General features: G+C 42.0%; 9 protein-coding genes across 9 annotated transcripts; 3 read left to right on the top strand and 6 right to left on the bottom strand.

Annotated features, from left to right (window-relative positions):
• Window positions 1–32: 32 nt before the first annotated feature.
• Window positions 33–884, bottom strand: HPODL_03995 (uncharacterized protein; the record flags this gene model as incomplete). The annotated part of the gene is made up of 1 exon (XM_014078775.1): window positions 33–884. One exon carries the CDS (start codon window positions 882–884, stop codon window positions 33–35), a length of 852 nt encoding a protein of 283 aa, XP_013934250.1.
• A 463-nt stretch (window positions 885–1,347) lies between these two features.
• On the bottom strand, window positions 1,348–3,087 carry HPODL_03994 (Glucose-repressible alcohol dehydrogenase transcriptional effector; the record flags this gene model as incomplete). The annotated part of the gene is made up of 1 exon (XM_014078774.1): window positions 1,348–3,087. One exon carries the CDS (start codon window positions 3,085–3,087, stop codon window positions 1,348–1,350), a length of 1,740 nt encoding a protein of 579 aa, XP_013934249.1.
• Window positions 3,088–4,151: 1,064 nt separating this feature from the next.
• HPODL_03993 (RNA exonuclease 4) lies at window positions 4,152–4,622 on the top strand (the record flags this gene model as incomplete). The annotated part of the gene is made up of 1 exon (XM_014078773.1): window positions 4,152–4,622. One exon carries the CDS (start codon window positions 4,152–4,154, stop codon window positions 4,620–4,622), a length of 471 nt encoding a protein of 156 aa, XP_013934248.1.
• Window positions 4,623–4,977: 355 nt separating this feature from the next.
• HPODL_03992 (Inhibitory regulator protein IRA1) lies at window positions 4,978–13,221 on the bottom strand (the record flags this gene model as incomplete). The annotated part of the gene is made up of 1 exon (XM_014078772.1): window positions 4,978–13,221. The coding sequence occupies one exon, from the start codon at window positions 13,219–13,221 to the stop codon at window positions 4,978–4,980; it is 8,244 nt and encodes a 2,747-aa protein (XP_013934247.1).
• A 509-nt stretch (window positions 13,222–13,730) lies between these two features.
• Window positions 13,731–14,364, bottom strand: HPODL_03991 (60S ribosomal protein L27; the record flags this gene model as incomplete). Its single annotated transcript, XM_014078771.1, has 2 exons — window positions 13,731–14,110; window positions 14,334–14,364. The coding sequence occupies 2 exons, from the start codon at window positions 14,362–14,364 to the stop codon at window positions 13,731–13,733; spliced, it is 411 nt and encodes a 136-aa protein (XP_013934246.1).
• Window positions 14,365–14,716: 352 nt separating this feature from the next.
• HPODL_03990 (uncharacterized protein) lies at window positions 14,717–17,875 on the bottom strand (the record flags this gene model as incomplete). The annotated part of the gene is made up of 1 exon (XM_014078770.1): window positions 14,717–17,875. The coding sequence occupies one exon, from the start codon at window positions 17,873–17,875 to the stop codon at window positions 14,717–14,719; it is 3,159 nt and encodes a 1,052-aa protein (XP_013934245.1).
• Window positions 17,876–18,846: 971 nt separating this feature from the next.
• HPODL_03989 (uncharacterized protein) lies at window positions 18,847–19,926 on the top strand (the record flags this gene model as incomplete). The annotated part of the gene is made up of 1 exon (XM_014078769.1): window positions 18,847–19,926. One exon carries the CDS (start codon window positions 18,847–18,849, stop codon window positions 19,924–19,926), a length of 1,080 nt encoding a protein of 359 aa, XP_013934244.1.
• A 551-nt stretch (window positions 19,927–20,477) lies between these two features.
• Window positions 20,478–22,862, top strand: HPODL_03988 (serine/threonine-protein kinase; the record flags this gene model as incomplete). Its single annotated transcript, XM_014078768.1, has 1 exon — window positions 20,478–22,862. The coding sequence occupies one exon, from the start codon at window positions 20,478–20,480 to the stop codon at window positions 22,860–22,862; it is 2,385 nt and encodes a 794-aa protein (XP_013934243.1).
• Window positions 22,863–22,892: 30 nt separating this feature from the next.
• Window positions 22,893–23,576, bottom strand: HPODL_03987 (RNA:NAD 2'-phosphotransferase; the record flags this gene model as incomplete). Its single annotated transcript, XM_014078767.1, has 1 exon — window positions 22,893–23,576. One exon carries the CDS (start codon window positions 23,574–23,576, stop codon window positions 22,893–22,895), a length of 684 nt encoding a protein of 227 aa, XP_013934242.1.
• Window positions 23,577–24,337: the final 761 nt, after the last annotated feature.

Raw genomic sequence — 24,337 nt, 5'->3', positions numbered from 1 at the left:
AATGTGCGCACTTCTGATGTATATAATGTAACTTAAGTTATTCCAAATTGAGCTAGCATTGGAAGATGATCGCTTGGATATGATTCATTAGGAAACCATGAAAACTCATCCACACAGTCAATATCTATGTCACCGAGAACTCGAATAGGTGTCAAATTCTTGCTGTGTTTGTTCACCCAAATATAATCAATAAATCTTTTGAAAGGTTGACTATGCTCACGGCACTGAAATTCAGAGGAGTTTACCAAAGATCTGTACTGAGACTCAAATCCTAGAAGACCGGTTTTCAATATAGCACCCTCCAGCTCGCCATAGTCATAATTGAACCGGGTGTCTTTAGCGATGTTCAGTGAGCCGTTTTGTAGAAACTCATAAACCATGGAGTCAGGAGTGGAATTGAAATCCCCAACTAAAAGAACACTCGCTTCTCCCATGCGCATAATCTCTTTGAGCTGATGGTCATTTACTTTATAATAATTTCTCATTGTTCTCCTGAGTAAACGAACGAGCAAGTACGTTTGCAAAAGTTTGACATCGGGGAATTCAGGAGACCAATACAGGTGTGTGTTCGTCACAAATATGATAGTTCCTGTCTTCTTGTGTCTTACTGTTGCAATGAGAGCAACAGTATTTCTGGACATAGCACGTTCTCTTAAGTCGCGAGTTGGAGTGAAATGTTCGGGATTTTGAAAGTGTTCAGAGTATTCGACTGGCTCGTAGCTAAGGAGGTCAAATTTATTGGAATTGACAAAAATAGACACACCATCTAACTGGTCTTCGCTTTTCATCCAGTAGGCCGGGGGCTTCTTTTTTTGAAAAATGGAATCAAAACCCTGATCTTTCAACAAGGGTTTCCACGTTTCCTGATAAACATTGAATTCCATTTCTTGAAAACACATGATATCTGCCAGCCGTGATAAGTCCGTCAGATTCCTGTTTATAAGAGCTAGCCTATACTGCCAGCTTGTAAATTTTGCAGGTATGTGATTGTAAACTTCTGGCCACATGTATTGCTGGGAGAGAAGGTTATAAGTAGACACGGTAATGGTCTCCTTTCCAGACTGTTGCTTTGAAGGACTGACATCAAACCAATTTCTTCTCCTGGTTATAGAATTATCCAAGTTGATTGAAAATGATCGACTTACAGGCCTGTATTTTCTAAATCCTGTAACAATCTTCATTTACTTCATTAAAAGATTATTTTCCAAAAACTTATTTGTGTTTCCCCGGATTTCTTTTTTGATAGATTATTGTAATGTTATTTTTTACAGTAAGATAAAGTGCACAAAAATACGACTAATAGCTGATCACATAGCAGTAAACGTAAATAATTAGAAAACTAATGACTCAAGTCTTTCTGGAAAAACTGCCATCTCGGAAATCAACCTTAACTTTCTTCGCTGAAGATGATTTCTTGAACTCGAACTTAGATATCAATGGTAAGTGATCGGAAACAAAATCTGCACTCGGTAGTCCAATGACCCTTTTGGCATAGTTGGGATCCATTTCTCCTAGCAAACCTCTAACAGACAATGTTCCCGTTGAGTACCAAATATATTCTATGACATTTGTGTAGGTAGGACTGAAATTTGTGAATGGAAGCTCGTTAATAGCTCCATAGGCTGACTTCAAATGGAATGGGTGCGTGCATCCTTCAGAGGTGAACTTTCCGTAATCCCTCCCCTTAATATCATAATGCTCTTTCACTGAACCTTGAGAGAACAATTGATACACAGCAGAATCTGTCTGGGAATTGAAATCACCACATATCACCAATGGAATTTTATTCAACTCATCTTTGCTATTCGTATATTTTAGAAGAAGCACGCGCAATTCCTCCAAAAGGACTGCAACTTGCATTGTTTTCACATCATTAAATTCAGGATCCCAATGTAAATGTGTGTTTGCTAATACAATCTTATTTCCGGTGGGGATATGTTGCAATATAGAGATGGAGGCTATGTTATCCTTGTTCATGAACCTATTGAATATGTCCTCAGTCTTTTTATATTTGTCTTGAGTCATTACCACTCTTCCGTATTCGATGATTTTTTTGTCGATCAATTCGAACATTGAGGTCTGGAAAAACGTAGCACAACCATCTACCTTCTTTGCATTCTTATCATTCATAGTTCTCGCTCTACTTTTGCAATGAAAAACAGACTTATAACCATTGCTTTCCATTAACGGAACCCAATATTCTTCATATGTTTTGGTTTCAACTTCCTGGAGACAGATGATGTTTGTTTTGTACGAGAGTATTTCGTCTGTAAGTTTTTGTCTTCTATATTCCCAAGCGAGCGCCCACGATGGGGTGTACTTGAAAAATTTTGGAGTGGCATAGTGTTGACATAAAGTGTTGTAGCTCATCAAAGTAAACGAATTAGAGCTGGTAGAAGAGAGATCACATTCAATGGCCGGCTTTTGCTCATCAGGGTTTAGATTAGGTTCCCCATCATCTCCAATTTCTATCCATTTACGGGGTTCAGGAGGAGGCAAGCGTGGTGCTTCATCCCTTAAATGAATTATCAAGCCACGGGTTCCTTTCTTTGCAATGATGTTGACAAATTCCTGATTGAAGTCTTTATTTCCTTCCACTCCCAAAAACTCAAGTTGGTATAAATTTCCAAATTCATATGGAACATCTTTCAAATCGTTTCCGAAAAGGTATAAATATTTTAAATTGAAAAGCATTCCTAATTCTCCTGGAAGTTCCGTTAACATGTTGAACGAAAGATCAAGCACACGTAAAGATTTCAATTGTAAAATTGCCTCTGGTACTTTTCTCAAGTTGTTTCCATTGAGGTATAGTCTTCTAAGGAAACCATAATGGAATAATTTAGGTGAAATGGTTGTTATCATCTGACCACTGAGATCTAATGCAGTCCAGAGTTGCGTGTTGTTTTCTTTGATTCTTATGCGCTGATCTTCTTCTTCTTCGTCAATTGAAGTGTCGTTGCTCATCTTTTTGTGTTGCATCAAACCTTCATTAGTTTGCTGTTGATCCTGGCTTTGTTGGCTTTCCTGCACGCTGGCCAGAAGAGACTTCGTTATATCAACAAGCGAGGTCCCTTGTTTACTCGACATATCGGGGTTGCTTATGAGTTTCCTCGACGACGATGCGGCTTGACGTGCGTAGAAATGAGGCAAATTGGAGTTCTTTGCAACAACTGCGAGCTGCATCTGATGTTGCCAGTGAATCTGACTTGATACGGAAGCATCAACATGAATAGGGTTGAGTTCGGTTTGTGTGACCAACTGTCCGCTTGACAACTGTGACTGAGCTTGTTGAAACTGATGTTGATGACCTGGCAGGGAAAACAACTGTTGCTGTTGTTGCTGCGGAGTTCCTGGCTGCTGTAATTGCTGAAGTTGTTGGTGCAAGCTTTGAAGTTGACTTTGCTGGCCTGATTGATTAGAAGGCCTGTAACCACCTTGATATAGGGTTTGAGCCAAGAAGCTTGATGGATTTAAACCCTCCGATTGAGGTTGGTTCTGATGCTGACGTTGAATAAAACCATCTTGCAAAGAAGCAAAAGGTTGCTGCTGTTGTTGATAAATATAAGGGGATTGGAATTGTTGTTGTGGTTGCTGTTGTGCTTGTAGCTTCTGCTGAAATTGAGAAGCTGTATTCATGATAGTATGAAGACTTTTCTGTTCCAATGAGATTTGACAAGAAGGTCAAGTATAATTTACACCACTGGGTTACTCTGCGTCGTTAAAATTGTTGCTGAATGTAGCGGGTAGTAAAATGTGACCTGAACAATAATTGTTTAGTTGACTACCCATTCGTTTTGTTGAGCAATGAGCTTCTCTGTTAAGAAGATTTGAGATTATGGAATGTCTTCAGTATTGGACAATCTCCTTGTAAATTGGTGATTTGGCTTTCGATGTAAGCAGCTATTTTTGCAAAAAGGTTTGTCACTTATGTTGATAATAAATAAACAGACCTGTTACTTTTTGTCGATTATGAAAATCATTTTTTGCATAGTATTATGTAATTAATCCGCTTCCCAATCGAGGGCATGACAACTTCAAGGCAGTGCTAAGAAATTTTTTTGAAGCCTACCTAGAAAATTTAAAATGTACTAAAATCTGACGCACTCATTAGATTTTGAATATCTACCGTCGGCAAACTGGAAGAGCTCAAAATGGGGTTTTCACTGTCTTCCAATTGGAAACAGCTACAAAGAAAACAAATATCCAAAAAGGGAACAGGGAAAAAGCGACCCAAATCAGCTGCTGCTATCGTCTCCAAATCTGTCAAAGCATCTGAACTTTCAAATAAAGAGTCCACTGTCTCACTGAAATTCACAGTCACGGAATCTACCAATAGAGTATCGCATAGAAAAAAAGAAGTCGGCAAATACTTGGCCATGGACTGTGAGTTTGTGGGGGCTGGAGAAGAAGGGGAATCTTCGATCTTGGCTAGAGTATCGCTGGTAAACTATCACGGAATAACTGTTTACGACACTTTCGTCCTTCCTACCGAAAAAGTGACAGATTGGCGAACCCATGTGAGTGGTGTCACTCCCGCGCATATGAAAGATGCTGTTTCGTTCAAAGAAGCCCAAAAAAAAGGTGTCAGATCTACTAGACGGAAGAATTTTGGTGGGACATGATGTAGGACATGACTTGGATGCCCTGATGCTTTCTCATCCGAGATTCATGATAAGAGATACTGCGAAACATACACCTTTCAGAAAAAAATATGCAGCGGGCAAAACGCCATCCCTAAAAAAGCTCAGCAAAGAGATTCTCGGTGTTGAGATCCAGTCAGGTCAGCACTCATCTGTGGAAGATGCTAGGGCGACGATGATGATCTACAAGTCTGCGAAAGCCGAGTTCGAAACTATATTAAAGAAACCGCGACAACCTCATAAGTGACAAAACTTCTGTCATAGGACGCATAATGTGAGCTCGCTCTATATAAGATAATTAATGTATCCGCCACCTCGAATGCGCATGCCAAAAGGGTCATTCTTCCTGTATGTGAGCTGCCGTGATCTTCTCCACCAGTTTTCTGATGAGTTTGTCTCTCTTTGATTTTTGCTTGGCCTCCAAAGGACTAAGAAATTCTGATGAGCGATCTGTGTACATGAACTCCCAAGCCTTTATTCCGCTAAGACCAGCCTCGTCCACCTTTAGTAGAAGCTCTTGTGCATAAGTGTTTCTGTGATTATATTCTGGACATGTGATCATACCCGAAATCGTATTCAGAGTAGTGTGCAATAGCCTAGTTGATGAAGAAGTCTCGGCTACTTTTCTTATTGTTTTGATCATCAAATTGAACGCGCGCCAGGCAAGTTTAGGGTATCTCTCGATGATTATATCGTAGAGCTTCAAGCATTTGTAAATAATCGTTTCGTCGCCTTTTTGAGCGTTGAAGCAACGGCATAAATTCAGCGTGTTCACATAAACATCCGGAGTATCTGAATCGCAAAAATCAAGAAAGACTTTTGGGATATGATAGCTGTCACTTATTCTCACCATTTCAAACTCCCTCATGCCGCATTCGTATAGCGTACTCATAAGTTCAGAGTCATTTTGAGAGAAAACAAATAGGTAGAAGGCGTACGATATTGTGTTTAGATCAAATTGCCTGTGGTATTTTTTCACAAACTTCATGCTTTCTCTGTATCTGGCTGATAAAAGTGTCTCAAGGCAGCCAAATGTAGGATCTGTTGCAAATGGAATTTGGAGGCCTTTAGAGCAAACACTTGTCATCAAAACATCGAAATGTTCTTTGGTGACGTCGATGTCATGAAGTGATTCGAGTTCCTCCAGAACACCTTCGAAAACTGCCCTATGATTGAATAGGTAGTCTCTGATTTCGACGTCAGTTTCACTCAAGTGACTAGCAACTTTCTTCAATGCAGCATTCATAATTTTTATCGAATACTGATAAAAAATCACATTATCGGACAGAGATAGAGCAAATCCAATCCAGAAGAATTGTGGGGCAAAAGGAGAGCTAGATGGAACTCCTTCAGTAAGTTTCGTAAATGAATGTAGCACACAAATCACCATGTAAAGCTTGTCATTGTTATCTTGCTGTATTTTCTGTTCCTGAACTGTTAGCATTTCTGCCAAAACTTTGAGAAATTTGGTCACAATGCTGTGGCTAACACCTTCCCTGACTAAACTGCCCAACACGAGCATCGCACGTCCTTGAAGTTGGGCTTCCTCTAAGAAGGCTATATTTAGCACGTAAGAATTCCATTTGATGAGATGCAGTTCGTAGTCCGCTGGGTCACAAAGATCTTTTAAAAATGATATCAAAGATTCTGTCACTGTAGCAATCGAATGGGATTTATTCACCATCTCAATTCCGGCTTGTTCCGTTGTAGCGGACGCAATTCCATCATAGCGAGTTAAACCAAACAACATTCGATATCTGGCTCCTTCAAAAAGCTCTATTTTCTCTCGAATCAGTTTGATTTGAGTGGGAGTTAAATCCTCACGAGATAGAAATGAATGAAATGCTCTCATGACCAGACGGAGGATGGATGTACGAAATTCCAATGGCCCTTGGTCCATGTATATCGTCACGAGGTAAAAAATGTCACTGATGTACATTTGAACAAAAATTATTGAGTCGAAAACAAGAAACGTTAAAAAACGCGTCAAAACTGTCGTTTCAATCCATCTTGTGTGGGACTCCAACTCCGACTCATCATTGTTGATGAAGTATGACCTCTCTCGTAGTCTATGAATCAGCAAACCACATATTTCCACCGTGGGCGTCAATGGCCAATATTTGGTGATTTCCTCCCACCCATGGCCTTCGGCCTCGTGATCAATGGCTGCAGATATAATTTCATCAATAACAATTTCAACCAGCCGATCTTCCAGGCACAACTCTCCCCATATATATAAGGCAAAGGCAAGCGTCGTTGATTTAGACTTTCTGCTTGCTCTAACAAACTTTCGAATCAAATCAGAAGTTCTTCTTGGACCCTTTATAGAATCAGCCGAATAAACGTGTTTGAAAATGTTCTTGATCCATGGCGAGGTGTATATGACGTATGCATCTTGTTCTTGCTCCTGACAATAGTCAAGAGTATCAAAAAATCCGGACAAAAAGTCGTATGTCAGCTGAGGGTGATTAGCGGCAAGCTGGTCAGATAGAGCGAAGATATACTGTACATCACCATACGGAAATTCCATCGCATCACTGCTAACAATCTTCTTTCCAACTGATAGGCTGAAACAGTCTGTCATGGCTGTGAGTAAGCGGAACGCAGCGTTTCTAACTTCGTCAAATTGAGAAAGAAGACCTGTCAATGTTATGTTCAGAAGCTTTCCGATTGATTTTTCGATGGACCTGTCCTCTTCATTATCCAAAACTTCCGTGGAATACTTAGATTTAGAGAAATAGATTGTGCGCATGATTTCTGCCTTTTTGGTGGATGTCAATATGAGTCTAAAATCTGTCATAGTATCCGTTGTAGAAATTTCGTTTGCAACCCCTGTAAAATTCGACGGACTCATTGTTGATAGTGTCGTAATCGGATAAATATCAACAAGGTACAGCGTTTTCATTTTTTGACCAAATTTGAGTCTTTGAGGTTGAGCAGAAAATATCTGAAGGAATTTGTTTCCAATCTTCAATTTCACAGGAACAAACCGTTTGACGCTCTCCTGATAAAGACTCACATCATGGAACGTGACCCTAGCATCCTTCGTCACGGCATTGGTGTAATACGTAAGACCTTGTTTAGCTAAAGCCTTTTCGTCTTCATTTGCGCTCACAAAAAACACCTCGCAATCGGACAGCATGTTCGCATTTTCAAAATGATGTTTTGCCTCCTTGAGTGAGATCAAGTACCTGTGAGAGACATTGAAGAAATATAAACGTTTTAAGTTTTTCCTGTATTTTTCAGCGAGGAGAGTGAACATCAAATCCAATACTGGACTCAATAAAGTATCGTTGTTGTAAGCCGTGCAATCGATTAAGATGCAGTAAGGATTCTCCCAGTATTTGCTGCTTGTGAGAAATAGCTGATAGCACAAGATTTCGGGTGATGGCTTCTCTTCCTCGCGGTAAATTTGGAACATATCCACAATTACAAGTGGAAAACCATCCCTCGTAATCGATTCCTTGATCATAGGTTTGAATTGTCTGTCGGGCAAAGAAACTTGCGACATAAAATCGTACAGCTGGACTCCTCGTTCAGACTGGTCTTTCTTGATAGATTCTGGAATTTCATAGACAGTGATCCTTTTGGGAACTCCCGACCTCGAAAGGAAGTTGTCAATTTCTCTAATCATCACAAACCGTTCCTCCATAGGGACATCAAAAATGGGCGACGGCTTGGAGTATATCATGCGAACATCAAGCCAGTGGTCGTATAAAAAGTTATGAAAGAAGCTGTATTCAGTTTCGATACTGCTCTCGTCTATGATGTTCTCTGACTCGTCTGTGAGCATTGCAGCATCTGAAACATTAGTCACCTCCACCATGAATTTGTTGATCTTGGCTTTTTGCTCCTTTAAGTCCTCAATCTTACTTTGCAAAAGTGGAATCTTAACAGAAACAGAGCTTTCATTGGCAAGCAACTGTAGGATACGTGCAATTTGCATCAATGAGCGCTTCATCGGAACAGACATCAACGGCAGAATATTCAAGCCTTCTGGGGACACGATTGCTGGATTGAATAGTCTCAAGAATAAGAATGCTCCTAAAACTGAAAGCTTAGATTCTGGAAACGTGATAGATGTCGTATCATAAATTGTCTTCGATATCAATCTTAGGCCTTTTGGGATCTGATCCACAGAGTTCGTGATGGCGTCAACTATCATCGTGAAGTATTTCATAAACAGACGCAAGTTTTCTTCACAATTCTCGTCGTCAACGCTGATCTTTTCAATTTCGAAGTATTCGCCAGAGTTTTGCAATTCATAAAAAATCGGCTTGAATATACTCACCAGATAATTCTTGGCAACTCTGTGCGAGTAAAGAGCAACCATTCGGGTCGCCACGGTATTTGATCTTAAAATCTCAACGTAATCATTCGTGTCTAGTATATCCGCACGAAGTAAGGATGTAATCATTGAAAGCTCAAGCTCCTTATCGTTTGTCAATGTAAGCAAGGATTTGGCAAAATCGTCAACCTCTGAAGTAGGACAGACTTGAGTACACGAGTACAATAGTAATCTGTCGATTGCGACGAGGCCAAGGCCTTCGGTCATTATTTCCTTTCTTTGAGACTCTGAGTCTGTATTCATTTGTATGCTAAGATTCTTCACGATGCTTGTAAAGACGTTTATGAAAGACGACCTAAGTAAAATGTTTTCGTGATATCCCAATGGGAGAGAGGGTTTGAGCCCAAGGTCGGAATTTGACTTCAGTAGGTTGATGAGTGCCTGAATAATGTTTTTGACAATAATTGAGGATCTATGACGATCTGCCATGTTCATTCCTTGAGATTGATCGGAAACATCAAGGTGTTCGAGGATTCTAACAAACAGATTGAAGTAATTGCTAAATGCCACTTCGTTTGCCAAATTCCCGTGAACCCTTCCATGCATACCGCCATTCGAAGCATCCAAGGGAAGACCAAATAGAATGATTTTCAGTATCAACGATGTCTCAACTTTTATGTCATAGTGAATATCATTCAAGTCTTGTTGCAAAGCTTTCTGTGTCCTGGATATACTTGCGTTAGGAGGCTTGTATTCAAACCTCAAAACCCGCTTGTTCTCGTCTTCTTTTTCTTGGACGAAACGATAGTTGAATGAGTTTTCGAGGTAGTTTGCGATAATTTTGGCATACTGGTTTTTTCTCAGAATGCTCCCGTTAAGAGACAAATCATCAAGGCGAGGCAGAAATGATGATTGCAATTTGCAAAGTTTAAGCTTGAGTTTCAAAAATGAGTAGTCATTATCAACCTCGGAATCCATCATGATTAAGATCTTCATGTTGAGTTCGCAAAACTCCCCTGTATGAAAAAATAAGGATTCATAGTCAATTTGACTGATGGTCCGCAAAACGCTCACCACGACCTCGCATATGTGATAATCCTTTTTTTCATACGCTGACTCGAATCTCCAGAAATGTCTCGTGAGCAAATCCAAGTAAACTCCACACAAATAGGGGTGCATTGAGACACAAAGAACCTCTCTTGCCTCTTCTCGCTCCTTGGGATCTGATGAGAAAAGGTTGATAACTTTTAAATTCAGAAATTTCTTCAGTTTCTCTTGAAACACATAGTGACGAGGATCATCTTCAAAATCTGGGGACATCAAAATACCTCCTAGTGATGCTAGGTAATCTGCATAATCTTCGTATTGGTCCTGATCGAAGTTAGAAATCGATGATGAAGACTTTAACGATCCAGACTCCATAGCACTCGAAAGCTTCAGTCTCTCGTACATCGTGTTCCAAATGTCAAGAAGTATCTCGTTTGGAGCCTCCAAGTTGGCGAGATGATCGCGTAGCTTCTTTCTCATTGCCATAGTTCCAGATGGGAGCTTATCTGAGAGAATTGCTCTTGCCAAGTGAGACGCTGTATTTTGGAAGCAGGTGGGCAGATGGTGCCCTCCTGTGACCATCTGCAGAAAGTTGCTCAGCAAAAAGCGTGATTGTCTGTGAGTTTCTGCATTGTCAGAAAATAATCCCAGGTATACAGCCTTTTCGAAATTTTGCAACAATTTGGAGCATTTCCCCGATTTGTGAAATTCAAGAATTGATGGGTTTGAGAGGCTGAAGTTCCTATAGTCGAAATATTCCATTCTCAGGCTTGCGAACTCAGCCAACAGGAAAAGCATCTTTTCCAGTTCATCCCTGTTTGTGTGCTTGGAGATGCACATTTTGGAGATCAAATCAAGAATGATTATTGACGCCAAATGGCCCATGTAAGCGTTCTCGTTAGTGCTGCTGGCAGCACTCTTCGGGAAGCTAATCAAAAATTCTTCAACAGAACTAGTGACATAAGGGTCCTCTCCCAATATGAGTTTCACGATAGGAGCCATCGCCACAGAGAATTGCTTTTCAAAAATAGAAAGACTATTCTCAGAGTCAGGAGCTAAAGCATGGTAGAATATTGTGGGACAATATTTGAGGGTTTGCAAAATGTTGATAAGACTTTGCCGTGAAGTAGCAAGAACATTAACCTTCATTTTGACAAGATGGGGTGCATCATCATTGCTATGGCTCGTGATAATGCTAGATGTGGACGACGATTGTGTGGATCTTCGGGAAGATGAACTTGCGCCCTTAATGTCTTTGGTGGAAACTGGGCCGGATGTAGTTGAATACGTTGAGGGTGCTGATGATGGGGCAGATGATATAGATGCCATAGCGAGTGATGATGATGACGTTGAAAGGGTATGCTTGAGTGGAGCAATGACTTTCGAAGAAAAATTCTTCGTTTTGTAAACGTTCTTGAGCATTGTAGAATTTGGCTCGGTTGTATGGGTCGTGGTGGCGATAGATCTCGAAGTTGAGACCTCTTTGGCAGCGGGAGATTGTGTATTTGATGTTGAGGCGGAAAGTTCGTCCACTTCCGATTCCGTGGTGGGGGTAGTTGGAAATTCCGTTTTTGTCTGTGCATTTTTGGCAACAATACTTTGTTGCAAAGCATCCCTGATATCCACCACCGACTCACTCGAGTCATTACTCGGTAATGAATCTGTGTCAAGCACCGCATATGCGGTGGTATTTTGAATTGACAGCTTTTGCAGAGTTGAAAGCATGTAGGGGAATAATGTCTTCAAGTAAGCCAACAAGAACTTCCCCGTAGTGAGTTTGTTGACGAGGGTTTTAATACCCCCAGTTATATTTGACAAGCAGATTGGTTTCGAGGAATAGTTTTGAAATGCATCTATCGCTTCCAAAGTCAACTTTTTGGGTCTTAACATAAAGCCGGCAGCATAGACTTCAATTCTGTAGCTATCTACCAGCTCGGGCTCTAGGTTGCTCGGATAGTATTGCATATTATCCATACTTAAATCGAGCCTCAGTTGATCATAAGTGTTCGTGGCAAATTTGCATAGCGGATGATGTGGTTCGTACAAGCTTAAAGAAGATCCCACGAGCATGACCTTAATCAAGCTATCAGTTGAGGAAGGGGATTTCTGGAATATTTGAGTCAGATCATTTAGGAATCTGTGTTTTGAGCTAAAACGCCCAACAGATCTCTTAAATGTCAGTGTCGAAGACTTTGATTGTCTTTCATCAAGATATTTTTCATATGCCACTGGTGCTAAAAGAAGAACAGTGGCCAAAAACCGGTAGACTGAGAGCGAGTACGCTTTGACTTCGGCGAATTTGTAAACATAGTCAAATAGCGACTCAGCCTGGGTGTTCACACTCATTGATTTGGTGCTCTTCAAAAAATCACGCGTTCGCGTGACTGCCCAGTTGTATATGCTCTCAGAAGACCAATATAGAATAAGGTTCTGTTGTGATTGACGAGTGGTTAACTGAATAACGCTTTTCACTATCTTTAGGTAGGCGAGAACATTGTCTGAATCCAGGTAGGCAAGACCAATGAAATCGGATCGCGGCACAAACAAGGCTTCGAATCCAACCCTTCTATATTTGTTCTCCAAGAATTCAAAAAATTCTGATGCGTTGCTCGCTGCAAGGTACTTGACTATGTCATCACAATAGCCATCAATTTTTTGAATATCTTTGCGCTCATATTCAGAAAATTTGGCGGTATAGCTCTGGTTTGATGTCAGGATCTGAACAGCTTGTATACAGCATGTTTGGGTTTTCAGATCACTCAGTAGTGAGATTAGTTTTTTCGCTATCGGCCGAGCTATCTTGCGGGGTTTGAAGTATAATCGCTTCGAAATGTTTGCCTGTGAGATTGCAAGTTCCGAGTTTTCACTGGACGTTTCTTTGTTGCTGTCCATTTTCGAGTGGTGATTACTCCATATGACGTTTATGAAGTCAACTAGCAAGCTGAGTATCAATTCTAAAGATGCAATCGATGTCGGTTTCCTTTCCTCTATGGGGGCATTGTTGTCAAATTGATTGATGTGTTCGATAGTGTTCGCCGTGCAAGCAGCAATGTCGTTAATCCACATGCTATCTGCCACCTTGCAGAGATGATTCTTGGCTTCCTTGTAGTTATGGTCCGACACAATTTGCGAAACGCTCATGCCAGATTTGATGGGTAAAATGCTCTCTATTCTGGCATAGAGGGCCGCAATTATTGACTCAATTGGCCCTTCTGTTTGATCGGCCTCCTGTAGGACAGATGACATTATGAATTTCTCTGTTCTAGGAAGCTATTGGATCAGCTTCTATATAAAGAGGTATATTTTTGCGTGACTTTCTGTCCACACACCGAGAATCCAACTGGTTTCTTTTTTAAATTAATCAGTCTGCAGTTGGGCCTAACGTTTTTTTGTGGTTTTTTGAATTTTGTACACTAAAACACGCTTAGCCGGAAAGGGGAGTACGTTAAATCCATACTCCGGGATTAAAAGCTTATTAGACGAGTTACGAGTACTACAAGAGGATACTGCTTTCAAACGCATTGCTTCACAATACGACTACTATACTTTCCCTTTCAAGTCATGTAATGATGATGTAAGACCCTAAAAAAATAAACAAAATCTTGACAGAATTGCGGTTTTCAAACGGTTGCCGACCCTAAAACGTCATAGCTACACATCCGTACACCGCAATTCGGGACTGGGAAATACTCTCTCCGCTATACGACTAGGGTATTATAGATTTAAGTCAATGATTAAGCACTATTTAGTATGATTTAGAAAGCAAGCTTGGTGAAGAACCACTTGTTCTTGCCTGCTTGGTGTCTCTCCTCAAATGCCTTCTTGATCACCTTCTTGGCTTCCTCTCTTTGGGATGGCTCGGACAAAGCTTCCACGGAGACAGCGTTCTTGAAAGACTCGACCTCGAACGAGTATCTGGTTGGCATCAAGTGGTTGTAGTTGATGACTTTCACGAATGGCTTGATCTTAGTTCTCTTGGCAACTTTCTTATTTCCCATGGATTTGGTCACCTTAAGTGGTTGTCTCTCGACACCGGCGACAATAGCGTGTGGGAATTGGTGGGATTTGGTACCATCATCGTGAGGTTTCACAATGACGACCTTCTTACCAGCGTATCTGCCTCTGACCACGACAGCTAAAATTGTTAGCACTAAACGACCTGACCTATCAAGCACAAAAGACTATGTACTCATACTGATGGCACATGCATTTCAAAGATGAGCAGTAGGTTTTTGCAGTGAAACACAGTTGTTGTAAATCAAAAAGATGTTGTGGAAATTTATGTTGAACATTCCGTCCTGTTGAGTGGTTCACATGGTCTCTTATTACCTGATAGGCCTCGAATTGACTATACATACCAACTTTGCCTGCTTTGATGAACTTAGCCATTTCTATTCTCTTCTTGTTCTAGGATTAAGCACAGATACAAAAAGTAGCTAGGAAGTGAAAATTCTTGAACTGAAAAATTTTGTGTTCTCTACCCTCAGAAAAATTTTAGCCCGCTTTGTTGCCCGGTGGTGAAATTTTTTGTACGGGAGATATTTCAGCTCCACCGGGGAAGGTCAAAAAATGCGGTGTTTTGTTTTCGCACGACGTCTATTGTTTTTTTTACAACCCCAATTGTTGTGGCATAATTTTAAAAAAAAAGCAGTCACAAAGTTTAGATGGTTAGCTAATACGAGACCACAGTACTAAAGTAGACAAATCTGGGGAAGATAGATGCACATTCAACTAAAATACATTAACGTTTCTTTCGGGTAGTCCGTGCTAGAAGTTTGGAATTCATGGATGTCACCAAACGTGGACTTGAGCCGTGATTGTTGCCGCCCGTGTTGCCAGTCTTGGCCGCCAAGCTAGCAGACTTATGTGTAAAGCTCGAGTTTCGAGTGTTTGATAGCCCGTTGTGATCACTGTCAGAGGAGATAGTTGTATTTTTCAGTGCCCTGCTGATAGCTGCCGATATCATGGGAGAATTCTCATACAACACTTTCCGAGTTCCTGGATCCGGACGCTGCTGGTTTGGTGACTTACTAGAATTGGATTCCGTATCGGGCCTCATAGATGTCGGAAACTGGCCTCCCACTGGTGGAGGTTTCCTTCCGGCTTTGCTTGCTGGTTGTACTATTGGTGAACCTGCAGTGTTGCGACCTGATTCCATGCTTAGCCGTACATCTCGAGGACCTTCATCTGAATGAGAGGATGTTGACGGCAGCTCAGCAGAATTTCTGGGAGAGGTTTCAACCGGAGACGACATTGCCATATTAGCTGCACGAGAGGCGGCTTGGTTTCCCGTAGCCATACCCGTGTCGCCTGCGGGATCGTTTTCAATAAGCATGCGAATGTGTCGTTCCTGTTCCATAAACCTGGATTTAGCTAGTGAGTTGGTCCAAGCAGAAAGATCTTGCTTGTCTACTTCAAAAGCCAGACTCACATTATTGGAAACAATGGCGAAAATACCCGATGAAGCATTTTTAGATCTTCGATCCCCTATTACTTCTCTAAAATGCACGGAGGAATTGATGAGGTCAATCTCACTGACGCACTGATACTTTTCTTTATTGCGATCATGATTCTCCACAAATAACATTGCCCGGCCAAAGGTGGTAATGACCAAAGTTCGTTGTTTTGCTACCGGATCCGTTGAAGTCTTATGAAACAAGTTTTTCAGCTTGGTCATTCTTTCGGAAGGAACATCTTTCGATGAATCCTCTTCTTCATGATTCTCTGTTGTCTCGTGCTCAATGAATGTAATTGCATTGTCTGAACTTTGGAGGGATGCGGCCGACTTCTTTCTAAACGAGGAAGCCTGCCCTAGCATTCCAGGATTCGAGGAGTTCAGTAGCTCTTTGTTCTTGTAGCCCAACGGTGATTCTGCTAGCATTCCTTTATATTTTTTTTCAAATGACTCTGTCGTATACTTGCTCACTTGCACAATACCCGCTTTCAATACCCTTTCGTCAGGATGAATTAAAAAGTTGACCCAAGTGAGGTCAAGGACAGACATAGGGGGGATATCTTCTGAATTGACGCCATTGATAAAAGGCTGCTTGGATCTCGATCCCGAAGCTCCAGTGGTCTTGCGAAAGCTATTGGACGCGTTTATGCGAGTATTGAGAACGGGTCTCGGGATGTTCGTACCTGGGATCACGTCAACGTTCTGCGTCGAAGTTTGTTTTTGTTGGATCGAAACACTCGATAGAGTTGAAGATGGAGAAGAACCAGTCAAACCGGCTGATTTGAAGGCAGGAGGTGCTTCCAAATTAGGCGATGGCCTACCAGTAGTGATTTCCTGAGCAGATCCGCCGTTGTATAATGTCGAGTTCTGTTTGGATCCTAAATTTGAATATTGAAGATTACTATTAGCCTTTGATGCCTCGAAACGACCCGTTCTTCCGTGAGATTGATTGGGACCTCCGAGATATGGAATTTTAATAGGTTCTGAAACCAGTCTTTTAGTCGTGGCAACGGCAGCTGCGGTGGACAGGGGATTGTGCAACGTTTTCTCTGTTGGCAAGACAGGTGATGAATTTGTCTTTTTTGGTTCCATAGGGTTTGGTAAACCGAATATGGTTCCATTCGTGCTCGTAGGAGTTGAAGCGGCACTAGAAACCAGATTATTGGAGTTCAAGATATTGGTAGTTGAGGCACTTCTACTTCCAGCACTACCGATCCGTTTGGTCCCCGCTGGAGACAAGCTTTGTGTGCTTCTGTTCAGTTCGGGAACGGGAAGCATTGACTTTGCGGACATTTTGTAGGGACCAAGCTCTGGTGGAGGCATTGACCAAATTGAGTGCATGTCATCCCAGTCAACATCCTTGAAGAAGTAGTGTTTCTTTATTTCTTGGATTGTAATTCTGTCCTTTGGCTTCAATACCAGAATGCGTTTTACCAGGTCTCTGATCACCATTGGGAATCCAGCACTGAAAGCGTATTGAAGCTTGAGCACTTTTTGAAATGTGAGGTACTCGTTGGTTGCTTTGAAAGGTGGTTTTCCGGCGATCATTTGGTATATAATGCAGCCCAAAGCCCAAACATCTGCAGCCTTGCCGCAGTATTTGTCATTCAGCAATTCTGGAGAAACATATTCAGCAGTGCCCACAAAAGAGTTAGCTCTCACGTCTGAAGGATAGACCCCATTGTCATTCGGATCCAAAATTCTAGCCGTTCCGAAATCCGTGATTTTGATTTTCATGTCAGCATTTAGCAAGATGTTTTCTGGTTTGATATCTCGGTGAATAACGCCGTTTCTATGCATATAATCAATTGCATCAACTAGTTGAGTAGAGTAATACCTAACAGATTCCTCATCCATAGTACCGTGCTTCTTAATCAAGGACAAAAGCTCTCCGTTTGGGGCGTAATCCAGAACAAAGTAAAGATTTTGCTCGTCTTGAAAGGTATAAAACAAATGAATAATTCCATGGCCTTTTCCCAATCTATTAAGGGCATTCTTTTCGATATTGACATACTTGACTTTCTTTTCCTTGATTATGTGTCTTTTATTCAATATCTTGATCGCGTAGTCACGTCCCGTGGACAGATCTGATCCCAGTACCACGGTCGAGTAGGATCCTTCACCTAACTCTTTTCCTAGTTTAAAATCTTTGATAGATTTCCTAACAACCCTGGTCACTGAAGTTCCATCCGCGGCTCTCACTTTCTCCAGAATTTGAGCTGCGCCCTTCTGCTGCCACTCGGGAGATGATTCTGGAATCAATATCCGATCTTTATCCAGAGTTGGAATCTCTTCTTCCGAAGACAAACATTCTTCCTCGTCATAATCTGATGTCACATCTGCATCTCCTGGGCCTTGGTAAAGATTACTCTCCAGAAGTTGTTTTCTTGTATATGGAATGAAATCAGAGGACTCTGACCGTACACCACTAGCTTTTTGCTCCATGAAGGTGTTGATTGTAGAAGGCCTCGAACGGCCTTCGTCTGCCATGTACTCGTCATAAAGATCTGAATAGTCTGAAATGGCAGGTTGATTAGGAGATATTGTATTTGATCGACTGGAATTGAAATTAGACGTCATTTTCGCGGGGATTTTTACAATCTGTCAAGATCTATTTTGATGGAATGATAAGTGTAGAAGGTTCAATGCTGCTTTCTTGTTGTCGTAAAAGTGCTGTGTTGTGATCAATGAATACAAAACTCTTGCTCCATTTAGAGTGTGAATTGTCAATAAATGGTACTTGTTGCTTTTTGCTTATTGCAAATGAAGCTGCCCCAAATATTGCTGTACACTGTCTAAACCGGGTATAAGCAGGCTCTACGATGGGTGATCCTTATTTGGCCCAAAGTATTTGATCAAGAGATCGATTGTGTAATTGTTGCTTGATTTTATGCAAAATGGAATCCGCAGCAGGATATGTAAAGGCAAAATCTAAATACTCGAAAGGCAATAGATTATGTAATCAATGACATCAAAATCTTATGACCGTTGCAATAAAATCAAGACCGGATAAGCAGTCACATCTTGTCATTCTCGTCTCTCACATCAGTTAGGGTGGTATTCTTTGAATGGGATACGAAAAAGAGGAATCAGCAGTCAAAGTTTTAAGTCCCAATTTCAAATTTTATAAAATGACAAAATCTAAATATAGTACGTTGGAACATCATTTCGAATGTTACAAAATGACACGACTAGTTGAGAGAGGTAAAATCACAGAGAAATGGCATTTGCCATAGTACCAGGGCACCAGAATCTAAATAATTTGACGGTCACCCCCACACCTAAAAAAAGGATCCCTACCCTTTTATCAGAGGCGTTTAGAAAACAGAGTATTTATTTTTCGGCAAGTCGGATCCAGTGCCATTGTTATGTTTCAAGGATCGCTATCTCTTAGGTCGACCACGATAACAGCTGACATGGATGAAGTGAAGCAGAATTTGCAAAATCTAAAGGAGGATTTAGAGAAGCTGAAGGATATAAAGGAGCCATATGTTTGCAAAGAAGGGGAAAAAACACCGACTGTGGAGGAATATCTACAGCAGCTGAATAATCAAGACATACCAATAAAGCATAGAGGACGCTCCCGAGAACACAAAGTCTCCCGATTTTACTATAAGCTTCGAGAAAGCTTGAAAGGCCCTTTCAAAAAACAGACAAATCATCACCGCGAAATATCACCAGAGGAAGCTCAAAAAGACGACACACTAAGCATTTATCCTCCGCAGACAACGCTTACCGAAGAAACACAGGAAGAAGCTGTTCAAGGTGGGTCAGACTCGCTAGCTCATAGATTCAGCAGAATCAGTCGCGCAAGTAGGCGAAGCGAGGAATCGGTCCTGCTTTCCCAACAAAGATCCCTGTCACGTTATAGCTCGGTAATTCGATATCCGTCATCGGTTGTTGAGGTTTACATTGGAGGGGACTTATTTGATAATCACAGTGACTTCAACAGACAATTTAGTTTTGCACGGCCCAGATCGACAAACGGCAGCGACGATAATTATTCGATGGCTTCGCTGGTGATTCCGGGATCTCAGACAGTGCCGATCAGACGAGATTCCATTACTGCTTTCAATGCTTCGAGTCGTCGGAGCAGCAGACTTTACAGACATCTCTCACGAACACTGGCCGACATTGAGCAGGGATCGGGGTCCACGTCGAACGAGGAGGGGCAGCCGGAGCGGACACACACCAGGGAAACGCGTTCCACAGGTGTTTATTCGTTGATATCAGACCCCACCTCTGGGCTGCGCGCGGATAGATCGATAGAACCTCCAATCGGAGACGAGGGATCGGCGCCATGTTCGACGCGCACGTTCAACTACATATCGGCTTTCACGAACGTGTCGTTGGGGCATCATTCCCAAGAAGCGCTAGAGTCTAGCATTAATTTTGACGACGAGGATGAAGATGATCAAGGTTCATACTATTCAATTCTGCAATCTCCACCACATTTCCATCGTGATACAAGTGTACCGCCTCATCTTTACGTTTAAAACAATAGTCGACAAATTACATGCACAACAACTACAACTAAATAAAAATCCACACTGCACAGGAGTCGCGAAAAATCTGACGCGGTTTCACGGCCTGAAACAAAGCTAAAATTACGAAACACCAACGCTTGTATGTGAGCATGTTGCTATCTACAGGCTTGTAGCACCCCATAGACTTGTCACAACAGCTTCTTCGTTAAAATTTGGTCTCTAGCATTTAAAATTGTCGCTCATTCTCGTTTTCTCAAAGGACCCCTTTGGGCTGCAATTCGCGTTCCCAAAAATATATTTCCAGATCGAGTGTTTCGAGTAGGATTTCTCAAAAATTAAACCAAAATTGTTTTCGTTCTGTTTCCACAGTGTTATACTGCTTGAGGCCCATCCCCAAGTATTCGTCTACTTTCGACAAAAGCGTATTCTCAGCTATTTGTTCTGTATTGTCAACTTGTTTTGCAGAAGAAGCAGAATTTTCACAACCAATCCTCAGCACCAGCGAGAAACCATAACGATTTTTCGTCGCGTTCTATACCCACATAAGTTCGATGTCAAAGATGACCACCGAAGCAATGGGCAGAAACGCGTTCACGGATATCGGTCATGCTCCCCAGCCTCCCCAATTACTGACATCCTCGGGTGCTTCGCTACATAGCAAGAACTCGAGTGCGTCGTCGGGAGCAAGCTCCACGTCCAATGCAAACACGCCAAACGATTTGTCAATGAGCCGGCTTCGTATCCATGCCACCATATACCGTAAGAGTGGGTGGGTTCAGGTGAAAGAAGACGGACTGATTTCTTTTAGATGGCCAAAGAAGTTTCTTGTTTTGAGCGAGTCTAGCTTGGATTTCTACAAAAACGACGAAAAAGTTGAACTTTCGATGCGGATTCCCCTGCTTCACATTTCAGGCTGTTTCAAGAACCAGATCAAAACTTTCTGCTTCGAAATAGTCCACAGATCAAGGTCGACCTTTGTGTCCGTGAAAAGCGAAAAGGAGCTCAACATGTGGATCGATTGTATACTGGCAAAGTGTCCCAAGGAGGGCTTTTCGAAGCCCTTGACAGTCACTCATGAAACTCATGTTGGGTACGATCCGTCGAGCGGGCAGTTGACAGGGGTTCCTCCAGAGTGGATGGCACTATTAAAAGGTTCCAATATCACATCTGAGGACGTCGCAAATGACCCAACCGCCGTCATCGATGTGTTGAATACATACACGGAAATGGTAAGCCCAGATTTGGGTGTCAAAGATAAGGCTTCCGCCGTGCCGTTTGGAGGTGGTGACATGTCTGCTTCGTCCAAGCTTATCAACGACATCACCAAACCTTATTCTTCAACGACAGACGGTAAATATCTTCAACCTAGAAGAGTGCCACCCCCACCACCCGCCGCACAGGCTGCCGAGACAGACTCAACAAACAATAAGTATATTCCTGTGAGAAAAGCTCCGGAAGCTCCTCAGACTAGGACCAAGACTCCTCAGCAACCAAGTTCGACATCACCTTCAAAGCCGGTTGGACAGGTTCCACCAACGCCGCCAACATTCAGAAGCAACGTCAAAAACCCCTATGCTCCAGCTTCGAATGTGACTCCATCGAAGAAAATAAATTCAAACTTGAGGTTAAACACCAGCATGGCAACTCCTAGCCCTACAGGACACTCGCCTTCGTCTTATAAACAACCTTCGCCTGTGAACTATTCTCCGGTTCATCAATATTCGCAAACCTCTTTACATTCGGCATTTTCACACAGCTCCCCAAGTTACGACCAACAAACTCCAGGGTCCAAATACGGCCATGAAAACCACTATTCGCCGAACTCTCAGCGTCAAATGCCTGCTCATCACAAACATCCGGTGCCGTATCCACAGCCGCACATGGTGCCTTCTCAAAAGAATAAACTGGCCCTCGCTGCTGCATCAACTGCTGCCAGCTCGAGTAAAGCTTCCAGTGGACAACCTCTCACGACTAAAAATAAGCTGGCACAAGGTTCCCCAGTCGGCAAGGCTGGTCTCAAGGACAAACGTATATCTACAATGACAGACTCGCAGATCATGGCCAAATTGAGAAGCGTTGTCATCAACACGAATCCCGCTCCATACTTCCAAGTGATTGAAAAAGCGGGACAGGGTGCCAGTGGTTCAGTGTACCTTGCAAAGTCGCTGAAAATGCGTAACAAGCAGGTTGCTATCAAGCAGATTGATTTGAATAAGCAGAGCAGAAAAGAGTTGATCGTGAACGAGATCCTGGTGATGAAAGACTCTCAGCATGACAATATCGTCAATTTCATTGAGGCTTATTTGAACGGATCTGCCGATTTATGGGTCATTATGGAATACATGGAGGGAGGCTGTTTGACCGACGTCATTGATAACAATCCTGAAATAAGTGAAGAACAAATCGCCGCGATTTGCTACGAGACTACCAAGGGACTGCAACATTTGCACAAGAAGAACTTTATTCACCGTGATATAAAGTCTGACAACGTTCTCCTGGACGCTAAGGGAAATGTCAAGATCACAGACTTCGGATTTTGTGCCAAGTTGACCACAGAAAAGTCCAAACGGGCAACAATGGTTGGAACACCATATTGGATGGCCCCTGAAGTTGTGAGACAAAAAGAGTATGACGAGAAAGTGGACGTGTGGTCTCTCGGTATCATGGCTATCGAAATGGTCGAAGGTGAGCCTCCGTATCTCAATGAGGAGCCCTTGAAGGCGCTGTATTTGATTGTTTCTAATGGAACACCCACGCTGAAGAATCCAGAAGCCCTTTCAAGTGAGTTTATGGATTTTCTGAGTGTTTGTCTCTGTGTCGAGGTGAAGTATCGGGCGAGAACCGACGAACTGCTTCAGCACAGATTTTTCAAAAAAGCTTGTCCTACAGCAGAGCTGGCCAAACTTTTGGAATTCAAATACGATTCCAGTTCTATCAAACATTAATTCACGAACTTTTGTGCATTTAGCTCGGATTCAAATACATATTGTGTTACCTTCGATGTCAGTAACTTTCTTGAAATATTGTAGACCCACAATGCCATTTTCGTCGCCGGGAGTTAAAATCACGCCATTCCCGCTCTCGTAGAAAGTGAGAGGGCTCTGTTTCACTTTGTCAACATCCAGATAAATCAACAGGTCGCAGCTTTTTCTCATGCCACTGATAACATTATTGTTAGAGTCATTGGATAGCCATCGGGGCAATCCTTTAGCAAAATGGATGTGATTTCTTTTCATTCGACTCAAGCCACCAGTTTGTTTGATATCCTTCCAATTCTTTCTATACGTTCCATGCACGATGACTTCAGGAAAGGTTTGTGGAGTTAATTTAACCATGTCGTAAGATTGACTCACAAAACTTAAAGAGTGTCCTTGTAGCGCGCAAATATAGTATAATTTGTTTTCCCTGTAATCTGGGGCATCGACCAGCTGTTCTCCTTCTCGAGATACAATCCGAAATCTCTTTTTATCGTTTTGATTGACAGCAAGAAAAATGTCTTTAGGTGTTGCTTTTAGTGACCTCATAGAACGATGGTTCAAAATCTGCTCAAGAGGTACAAAACCCTTTTCATCAATGGATAAGTTTTCTTTCACTGCCTGGTGCCGAAGCAGCCTTGAAAGGGTTTTTGAAATCAAAACCTGTTGTTTTTCAGCACTCATTCGATAAATATCAAGCCAAGATATTCATCTATTTATTTATCTTGAGAATTACTCATTAGAGAGAAAATTTCAAAAAAATTTTGGATATGCCGAGGAACTTTTAAAACCAAGGCATCTGCTTTGCAACCCCTGTTTGACACCATGCGCTGTCTGCCTAAAGATATGCTAATGTCAATTCATTCTTGAATAATGATTGTTCTGTAAACCCATCCTGTACCAAAATAACACCCAAGTGCTGAAAAGCACAGTTCATGCGATGGAACGTGAGCAAGCAAAGCAGCCCCGAGATTCCAAATCCCATTCGCCTACAAAGCCAGGTACAGAAGGTGCTTTTCCGTATCGGTAGTAGTTGCGCAAAATTGTATTTCGAGAGGCGGCAAATCAACCGTGCAGCATACAACGTGGCGAGATCTCAAAATGCGACCACGGAGGTGCACTCCGGCCACTTAACGGCAATAAGCTAGATATCGCACTTAAATCAGAGCCAACAAAGCCTTGTTCTCCTGTACCGGACATAAATTTTGTGCTTAACGCACGACTGTGTTGTTAGTATGGCTTCGTGGGGTATGGACAAATGGAGATCGTGAGGTTAAGGCTATAAGCACCAAAACAGAAGTTTCACAGAAGAGGGGTAGAGGTGGGGGTATCTGAATCGTATACAATACGTGGAGATGTGAGCAACGTAAACAATGCCCGTAGTAGGAAGCCAGCACTGTACTCCCTAGAAAACGCTCAAGGAGGAGAAATTCTTCCGAGATAGT

The sequence above is a fragment of the Ogataea parapolymorpha genome, chromosome V (genome assembly GCF_000187245.1).
Source record: "Ogataea parapolymorpha DL-1 chromosome V, whole genome shotgun sequence".
In the NCBI taxonomy this organism is placed as follows: Eukaryota; Fungi; Ascomycota; class Pichiomycetes; order Pichiales; family Pichiaceae; genus Ogataea; species Ogataea parapolymorpha.
The sequence above is the reverse complement of the archived record's forward strand: the minus strand, read 5'-3'. Positions and strand labels throughout refer to the sequence as shown.